Source organism: Lachancea thermotolerans (genome assembly GCF_000142805.1).
Source record: "Lachancea thermotolerans CBS 6340 chromosome F complete sequence".
Classification (NCBI taxonomy): Eukaryota; Fungi; Ascomycota; class Saccharomycetes; order Saccharomycetales; family Saccharomycetaceae; genus Lachancea; species Lachancea thermotolerans.
In genome coordinates this window covers 1,489,210-1,498,701 of record NC_013082.1, presented here as the reverse complement: position 1 = coordinate 1,498,701, position 9,492 = coordinate 1,489,210, and the positions used below count along the sequence as shown (strand labels likewise).

Here is a 9,492-nt window from a genome sequence, read left to right as displayed (position 1 = left end):
CGAAGAGCTCTTGAGAGTCTTGTGCTGCAGCAACTGACGAAGTTGTTTACAGGTCACTGAGTGATTTCTACGTTTCGCAGCTTCTTCCAACCTTAAAGCGCAATTCTATATTTTATCGTTGCTTCCTTCCACTATATGTTGATGTCTTTTCTAACGACTAACGAAAATCCAGAGAAGCTCATCGCGTAGCTGATTGAGTGAAAATTTTTAGTAAACTATAGTTTAAGTAAGACCTTACACTCAGTAAATTAAGAATCACAACGGTTTCGGGCGTGTGAAGGTACTGGAAAGGGAATCAAATCAAATCTTCAAAATGGTGCCACCAAAAAAGAGTGTCAAGATGGATCTGAACTCGTTCCTGAACGATGAGTCGTTCGGTGAATCGTGGGCTGAAGAAGAAGTTGACTTAGAGAAGATTAACATTCCTATCCAATCAGGGAGACCTAGCGCTCTGTCCCCAATGGAGAACTTTGGCGGAGGTGGCAAAGGCTCTCGCTTGGACCCTGCCTTGGCCCCAGAGAGGTCAGAGCGCGTACAGTACGACATTCCAAACCATCCTCCTTATAGAGCTGTGATCAATAACTTGCCATGGGATGTTTTGGAAGATGGTATTAAAGCTTGGTTTGAAGATGGTTTGAACAGACCTGGCGCGGTCGAAGACGTCGCCGCGCCCAGAGACTACAATGAACCTACTAGACTTAAAGGTTTTGCATTTGTTACCCTGTGCGACCGTGATGCTTTAGAAGCGTCTCTTAAGTTCAACGCCACTAAGCTCAATGAGCGTATGGTTTACGTTTCTGTTGCTGCTCCTCAAAGAGGTGGCTTCAGGGGTGGTGACAGAATGGGCGGCTTCGACGACATTGATTGGAGCGGCGCCAGAGGCTCTGCCTTCCAGGGCTCTAGAAGGGAGGAGCCTGACCTGGACTGGGGTGTTGCCAGAGGCTCTGGCTTCCATCCTTCCGCTGACAGAGGTCCAAGAAGAGAAGATATTGATATCGACTGGAGTTCTGCAAGAGGCTCTAGCTTCCAGGAAAGAAAGCCAAGAAGAGAAGAACCAGACCTCGACTGGAATGCCGTTAGAGGCTCGGGCTTTCATCCCTCTGCTGAGAGAAAACCAAGAAGAGAGGAGCCAGATTTGGACTGGGGCGCTGTAAGAGGCTCCAACTTCACTCAGAAGCCATCGAGACCTGAAAGAAGACCCAAAGATGAGCCCGAGCTTGACTGGGGCGGAGCCAGAGGTTCTAGATTTGGTCAACGCTCGAACTCTAGAAAGACTACACAACAAAAGACTGCTAAGTCATCAGCAGCTGCAGAGGATACTCCAAAGATCCAGAAGTCCGCTTTTGATGTGCTTTCGACAGAAGACGACGACGAACAAACGGCAGAATCCGAGTCGGTTCCAAAAACGAAACAAGACGATGTTGCCACCCTTGAGGAATCCACATCAAAGCTTACTGTCAAAGATGACGATGAGGAATGGGAAACTGTGGGCAAGAAATAGAAAATTTTCAACGTGTTTGTTCCTGTTATGAAATTTAACTGTAATTTAAATCTAGATATCAATTGATGTAGCACTTGAAAAGCGCACGAATACGAATGCTAAGGATGCGAGGTTATTGTGAGGATCTCGACTGCCGCTGTGAATATGGATTATAGGCCATGACTACCGGTGCCGCTGCTCATGACTTGGCATGCGCAGTTCATTCCTCAATATTTCCATTTGTAATTCTTCTACGGACATCATGAGATCATATCTCCGATGCCCTTCCCGGATAATAATGATGCCTCGCAATTTTGACTTTGTCGCAAGACAAAATATTAAGGCTGCACTCCAGGCCTTGGAACTATAGCGGATTAGTTTTTTATCTGCAAATTCTTGAAGATCTGGATAAACATCAAGCCATGCACTTTCTTTCCTTGTAATCGAGCTGTCCAAGTTATACCTTGGGCCTAATCTCTTCTCAATGTACGCAATCACATGACAAGAACCGACTGGTAACGAGTATGAGCGCTTACAAAGAGGACAACACGCAGAATTTCTACATATCCAGCGATCAATGCAGTGCGAGTGAAATATGTGCGAGCACCCCAGCACTCTAATGTTATTGAGCTCGTTAAATTGTTCCTGGCAAATAACGCACGACTCTTCTTCATCAGAAACGTTTTTTCGGAAACTCGCATACTGCGTGGTCGGGAAAACCTCACAGAATTCATTCAGGTTTAAAGTCTTTGGTTTTTCCTGGAATAAGATTTCGACTTCTTTCTTCACGTCATCGGAAATCCTTAGCTGAGATACACAATGGGAATATTCTTCAAGGTCAGGACCGTCATGCTGCTGATATAATGGAACATCAAGTCGGTAGCTCTCAGAAAACCCCAGCCAGGACCTGAGACAACACACGGCTGTGATTAACAGCGAAACGATTACGACTGGTACAAATATTGCAGCAAAAATCTTGCTATTCATTTAATCTTCTGAGGTTCCAAATTAGTCTATCTTTAGTGCGTTCTGAATAATCATAACGCTTTATCTGCCAAGAAATCTACAGTGAACTTATATACTCTGGGCCATTAAAACATGGCACCTAGTTCAACAGCATCGTCGCCTTTTTGATCGGCCGAACCATCTATTTGTTACGTAAGCGTTGTGTTAATTAATTTTCCCTATTTTCATTGTGTAGGAACCTTGACGCACGAAATGCAACAGCCAACTAACAAGTTGTTATTTGGACAGAAAAGAACAAGGTCAAGCAAATATACGAGCAGGTTTATTGATCCTGCCCCTCTCCCTCTCCCCTCCCCATCAGCACCACCCACTCATATGTTGTCGATCACTTAGGGACCTAACGAGTTATGTTCGTCTGTCGTGATATACTTTGTAAACAAATACAGAACACTTGGAACTCATTGCCCCAGTATAATGTTATTGAACTGCGGTGCGGGAAACATAGCCTGCACAAAACATTTTCCTTTAAAGCAGCCGATAGGGCCTCGCCAAATGGAGAACTTCGACGCAGAGTTTAGGCCTGTTCGAAAGTCACAACAGGAAGTTAGCGCAAATCGAATTATACAGGATATTTCGATTGATCATGAGCAGCAAGCATTTCTTAAAAAAATAGAGCTGGTTCCAGCGCACAAGGAACTTGTGGAAGCCGAAACCCTGCAAACGGTTCTTCTTCCGGAAGAAAGCAATGTTTCCGGCGAAGGCCGTACTGACAACCTACGCAAAAGGACATATGACGATTCGACCGAGAATGGCTACAATCTCAAGAAAGTTGCGAAACTTGACTCCTCCGAATATTCCCAATTTCGGAGCTTTCTTCTGCGACAGCTGAACAACACTCTGCCTGCTCAAGAGGCTCACTTACCTGGCTTCGTTCGCGATGCATCTAAAGAAATCGAGCGGATTCTAAAGCAATCTATCATACAAAAAGAGAGTCACTCGGCGATAGTTGTTGGCCCGCGCTCTCACTACAAAACTGCTATCATTGACTATCACCTCACGCTGCTTTGTCGGGACTTTGAAAAGCAGTTTGTCATTGTAAAGCTTAATGGCTTTATTCACTCAGAACAAGCTGCGATCAATAGCATTGCCTTTCAACTCGAGGCACAGCTGCAAAGTCTACACGGAAATGCTGCATCAGGTTTTGAGATCAGCTCGGGCTCTTTGACAGAAGTTTTCGAAAAGATTTTGCGACTTATCGACACCACCACAGTTCAAAATAAGACCTCAGCATCATCGCGGGCCGAAAAGGTTTCAGTCATCTTCATTTTTGATGAGATCGATACTTTTGCAGGTCCAGTTAGACAGACCCTACTATACAATCTGTTCGACATGGTCGAACACGCCCGCGTACCTGTCTGTATCATTGGTTGCACTACAAAGATGAACGTTGTGGAGCACTTGGAGAAGCGAGTCAAGAGCAGGTTCTCTCAACGCATTGTTTATGTCCCAACCATAAATGCACTCGAGACCTTCAGAACAACAATAAAGGAGCAACTACATGTGAACAAAGATGATCACTGCGCCAAGAATTGGAATGAATGCATCCATAGACAGCTTTGCGACGACAAATCCGAGCTCAATCGCATAATAAAAAATAACTTTGAAACTTTCAGATCCACAGCGCACTTAATGAATAGTCTGAGAGTTTTGGTTCAAAAAGAAAACAGTATTGAAGGTCTTCTTAATGGGATCCAATCATGCCGTTGGATTCATTCTTACAATCAAAACCAGTTAGAGAGTTCGTTGAGCGCTAAAGTTAAGTCACTATCTGATCTTGAACTCGCACTACTAATAGCAGCTGGCAGGGTATCACTGAAAACTGAAGACAACGTTAACTTCAACCTTGCCTACGCTGAATACTCTAATATGGTAAAGGATACAAATAAGAAAATGCCAATCATTCCTCAAGCTACTGGTACCTCGCTCATGCTCGAAAGCACTCTTCGCGTCTGGAGCAAGCTGGATGTTAAGAACGTTTGGGAAAATCTAATAGACCTTGACTTCCTTACCGAAAAAGGTTCTATAGGGCTCAGAGTGTCTGCACAAGCTGCATTTCAGGCAAGTAACTACCACACGACAGGCACAATAATTCCCTTTGACCTTCGAATATACCAGATGCAGATCACTCTCCAAGAACTGCGGCGTACTGTTTCGAGGTCTTCACTGTATTATAGTTGGACACAATTGTAAACTTGAGTGTTTCGTTTAAGCCAGCTGCCTCAACGGAAGAGAACGGTTGAGGGTCGATAATATACGTATGTACTTTCCGTTTTTGAGCCTTTTGAAGATTACGACACCGTTAAAACAATGACTTGAACCTAACATATTTTCAGTGTTCGAAATGCATCCATTGATTTGTTAAGCGGCAAAATCCAAATGTTAAGTGTCTTGAAACTTTTGTTAAAGATATCTCTTTACACGTTTTTCACAATTTAAAATTCCATTTTACTGCTCGCTGATGCTTTCAATCTTTTAAGAAAACTTGCGGCCTGGGCAAATCTCTAGGACCATTCTAACGAGTTTTTCGCCACGATGAGTAGCGAAGAGACTGCTTCCAAGAAGGCTGACTTCAAGTATAAGATTGGAAAGGTCAAGCAAACACCTCCCGTGTTGCAAGACAAGAAAACAGGATTGGAGTACATTGAGTTGAAGCCTAGACCAAATGAGCGAGTTTATGGGTGCACCGTATTCCAAGCGCACTACAAAGAAGACAAGAAACTTGGACAGGGAACTTTCGGAGAGGTGTATCGAGGAGTGCATTTGGAGACTCAAAGACAAGTCGCAATGAAGAGGACGATAGTTAAAGCTGAGAAGGATCTCTTCCCAATCACCGCACAGCGTGAAATTACAATATTAAGGAAGCTGAATCACAAAAATGTTATCAAATTGATAGAAATGGTGTACGACTATCCCCCATCGGCTTCCGGTTCAACCGGTAGTTCTCCCGTAACACCTGCCACCAACGGTACTAAGTCATTCTATATGATACTACCTTACATGGTCGCAGACTTGTCGGGCATACTGCACAATCCCCGTATAAAGCTGGAAATGGCGGCTATTAAGAATATACTGCTGCAAATTTTGGAAGGAATCAACTATATCCACTGTCAAAAATATATGCACAGAGATATCAAGACAGCTAACCTGTTGATTGATCACAAAGGAGTTCTTAAGATTGCAGATTTTGGCCTAGCCAGAAATTACTACGGTGCTCCGCCAAATTTAAAATATCCTGGAGGGGCTGGGGTGGACGCAAAATACACTTCTGTGGTAGTTACCAGATGGTACAGGGCGCCAGAGCTTGTGTTAGGAGATAAGCACTACACTACTGCCGTTGACATGTGGGGTGTCGGCTGTGTTTTTGGTGAGCTTTTCGAAAAAAAGCCCATACTCCAGGGCCAAACTGATATCGACCAGGGCCACGTCATTTTCAAGCTTTTGGGCACTCCTGGCGCAGAAGACTGGAAACTCGCGCGTTACCTACCAGGTGCTGAACTAACCAGAACCAACTACACTGCCAATATAAAGGAACGATTTGGGAAATATTTAACAGATGCAGGGCTTGATCTATTGAACAAGCTGTTGTGCCTTGACCCCTACAAGCGGTTAACTGCGATGTCTGCTAAAAAACACCCGTTTTTCAGTGAAGAGCCTGTCGCAGTTCGGGCGCTACAGCTTCCATGTGAGGAGTGCCATGAGGCTGACATCAAACGTTACAAGGAGGAACAAAATAAATCTGCAAGCCAATTGCCGCCGCCAGCACCTCAGGGCCATATGATAGAAAAAACGTTACCATCCATGCCACAGATACCGAAACGCCCTAACGGATCTACAACAAGCACAGGCCCCAAGCCGCCGCCTACGAGGCCTCCTACAGGGCCCAGGGCATTCGCTGAAAACAAAAGGGGGCTCCAACGTTCAGCCCAAAGTGCAGCTACAAGCGCTCCTCCATTCAAGTCAGCTAAGTTCTCCACACACTCCGAACAAAGCAGACCAAGTCGCTACAGTGGAAGTTACAACGCTCCCGAGAAGGTTAGTTCTAGTGCAGCCGCCAGAAGTGACACGCGCTATAACAATGCTCCCAAGAAACGTTACTACAACGGCCCAACCTCTAACGCTCCTGAAGGCCCACCGCGCTTTGGCTCTCAGAATTCAAGATATGGTCAATCACGTGAGGTGTTTTCGAGAACTTCACATTATTCGGATACAAGATTTAACAGCCGGCCACCAACCACCACAAATCCTAACGAAACACCATTACGAAGCCAAAAGAAAGATAATAACAACATTCATTCGGCGCACCAGTCTTCTGGTGTGGGCGGACACACCCATGCGGGGGCGGAGAGGCCAGAAGTGCACAACATGCAACCTCGGCAAAACGTGAAACCAAGCTCTGACGATATTGCCAATCTTTATTAGCCCCATCCAATTATTCGCAGATGGCACACGCACTTTGAGGCTTTGAAAACACCTATTCCCGTTTTAGTGTAGGGGAGCAAGTCCTGAAACAAATCTCGTTGAAAGCGTTCTGCGCTTTTTGAGGCTTGATCTTCATGAGGCATCTTCGAGAGATCTTCAAAGTTCCATTTCTACAAAAACCAAGTTTCGTTGATTCTAGTGTTCGGAGATTTACTGAATATATTTATGCTTGGTAACCCATGCTGCAGAAGTCAAAGGGAGTTGAGGGTCTAGCCTCCGAAACGGTCAATCAAAAGCACAAGGCTGTACAACTTCCACTGGGAACGCTCATAATGGACGATGCTTCAAACAAATGTTGGGCACGCAGTCCCGCGATTCACGAGCTTGCTTCGAAAACCTTCAAACGGACTCCAAATGGAATCATTTTTACTGAGGACCTCAAAAAAGTATATGCTATACTACTCATATGCTTGGATTTGAAGCCAAAGCCTAACATAAGTCATAGGGTATTACGCGCGCCTTTTCAGAGAGTGCACCCGTACTCGTTCAGTCTGAAAGAAGCAATATCGAAAATGGCTGACTTGGCGCTAGAAGTAAATATGAATACGACAACTGTTTCAGTTTCGTACGCAATTCAACCAGAGCTTGCGTGTAGAATTCTCAAGACGTTTATGGATGCAAAGTTGCTCCATATTCCGGCAGACAGAACACGATGCGACCTAAAAAGCGGCGTTGCTATCCAACCGACCCCCAAAGGCGTGGCGATCCTTCAACGGTACGTGCGCCAGGCAGGACTGAAGGAGCTTCCGCCAATTTTGAAGTCAAATCTGAACTCTATGGAACTGTTTTGTTTCGAGAGAAGCTCCATGACTGACGCTATTGTGCACAGTGACTATTTTGTATCCCTTCTATTCAAAAAGCTTATGGGACCTTGTTGCAACATATGGTCGCCAGACAAATATCCCGATAAACTTCCCGTTCTCTCGAAGTTACTAGAGTGTGCAGATGAAACTTTTACATTTGAGGATTTTAATGGAGATCAGAACACAGAAGCCGGTCAAGATTCTGATGTATCTCAGTCAGATTTTGGTTTTGGTAGATACAAAACGCAAAAAGAGCTTAGAGTATCACCGCTAGCTCACAGATTTTTTACAAACCCAGATTCAACTTCACATGTCCAGTATTATGTGTCAACTAGCGGTTTGAGACTTTTCAAACCAACCACTTTCAGGAACAAAAATAGACTTTACGAGTGCGTTTTTTCAACTAAAGCTATCTGGCAATGGCTTATGGACTGCACAGACATCGTTTACCCAAAAGAGGCAGTCACTGTATCTTCCTTGTTTCTGAAGAACGGGCTCATTATGCCTATTATGTTAGAACCCTCTGAGAACCGCAAAAATAAGTTCTCCATAGGTTCAAGGTGCCTTTTTACATTGGCAGATTTGGGCCGGGAAACAGTCCAATGGGATCAAGAAAACAATGCAGGAGCAAACCAGAAAGATTTTAAAGTTTTGAACTCTCCGTGCAATATTCCGAGCGGAATGGGTGTCGGCAGACAATGCATCGCGAAAAGCCAAAGCGTTTCCACCTTGTGCTCAGAGTCTGCCCGAGGCTCAGGGCAGCTTTGTATAATGGACTTAAACCACATCTTGCGAGATCCGGGGATGCGCTATCTCTTCCGAACGCACTTAGAGAGCGAGTTCTGTGCCGAAAACCTTGATGTCTACATTGAAATAAAGAAATTTCTGAAGCGGATGACTGTTTTGAAGAATCTAATTGAGGCGCGTACATCTAGGGAGCAGGGAGATAAATCGCCAACCAAGAAATCAAAGCATTCCAGTCATTTGGTCATGAATACCATCAACTCGGCTCTTTTTAGGCAGGCGAATGAATGTCTCGAAACTGCCTATCAAATATATTCATCTTTTATTACCTCGGGTTCTCCGTATCAGTTGAATCTTGATCACGCTCTAAGAGAGTCAATAACGGAGGTAATAATGCGCCCTCAACCCCGCATGTTCATATCATGTTCCACAGAAGCCGCTGTTGCAGAGAATTTTATGGAACTTCCACACGACCGTGGAGGCGTTCCGCTCAAGCGCACTTCGCTGCAGCAGGGGGCTCAGATCATAGAAAACGATAATACGTGCGCTACAACCGAAATTGAAGATCAACAGGCCTGTAAAACTACCGCCAGCACTATGACTAGCCAGGTTCAGACTAATGAGAAGGGAAACAAAGTTTATGACGTAGCAGATAACTCCCTTTCAAGCATCTTGAAAACTTTGAAGCTCATTTACCCTCTTTTTGAAAAGGTTGCGGGATCAATGTATCACCTAATGAGCGTAGATTCTTTGCCGAAGTTCATCAATTCTGAAATCTACCAAGAAGCAGCCGTGATGCTGAATATTGAAGCAAGGATTGCGTAGCTCTGTAATTTTTCAGCGTCTCTTTCGATACTTAATCCCGAGATCTTCACAATATACAGGTAATTTTTTGAGGATTATACAATGGGAGCGACAGAAAATGAGCTTTCCGTGAATAAGTGCGAAGATATGTGCTGG

The 9,492-nt window shown here is 44.6% G+C and overlaps 5 protein-coding genes across 5 annotated transcripts; 4 read left to right on the top strand and 1 right to left on the bottom strand.

Annotated features, from left to right (window-relative positions):
* Positions 1-313: 313 nt before the first annotated feature.
* Positions 314-1,501, top strand: TIF3 (Tif3p; the record flags this gene model as incomplete). The annotated part of the gene is made up of 1 exon (XM_002554945.1): positions 314-1,501. One exon carries the CDS (start codon positions 314-316, stop codon positions 1,499-1,501), a length of 1,188 nt encoding a protein of 395 aa, XP_002554991.1.
* A 162-nt stretch (positions 1,502-1,663) lies between these two features.
* KLTH0F18502g (KLTH0F18502p) lies at positions 1,664-2,467 on the bottom strand (the record flags this gene model as incomplete). The annotated part of the gene is made up of 1 exon (XM_002554944.1): positions 1,664-2,467. The coding sequence occupies one exon, from the start codon at positions 2,465-2,467 to the stop codon at positions 1,664-1,666; it is 804 nt and encodes a 267-aa protein (XP_002554990.1).
* Positions 2,468-2,920: 453 nt separating this feature from the next.
* On the top strand, positions 2,921-4,696 carry ORC4 (origin recognition complex subunit 4; the record flags this gene model as incomplete). The annotated part of the gene is made up of 1 exon (XM_002554943.1): positions 2,921-4,696. The coding sequence occupies one exon, from the start codon at positions 2,921-2,923 to the stop codon at positions 4,694-4,696; it is 1,776 nt and encodes a 591-aa protein (XP_002554989.1).
* Positions 4,697-5,038: 342 nt separating this feature from the next.
* Positions 5,039-6,925, top strand: SGV1 (cyclin-dependent serine/threonine protein kinase SGV1; the record flags this gene model as incomplete). Its single annotated transcript, XM_002554942.1, has 1 exon — positions 5,039-6,925. The coding sequence occupies one exon, from the start codon at positions 5,039-5,041 to the stop codon at positions 6,923-6,925; it is 1,887 nt and encodes a 628-aa protein (XP_002554988.1).
* A 239-nt stretch (positions 6,926-7,164) lies between these two features.
* On the top strand, positions 7,165-9,357 carry SST2 (GTPase-activating protein SST2; the record flags this gene model as incomplete). The annotated part of the gene is made up of 1 exon (XM_002554941.1): positions 7,165-9,357. One exon carries the CDS (start codon positions 7,165-7,167, stop codon positions 9,355-9,357), a length of 2,193 nt encoding a protein of 730 aa, XP_002554987.1.
* Between the last annotated feature and the right edge of the window lie 135 nt (positions 9,358-9,492).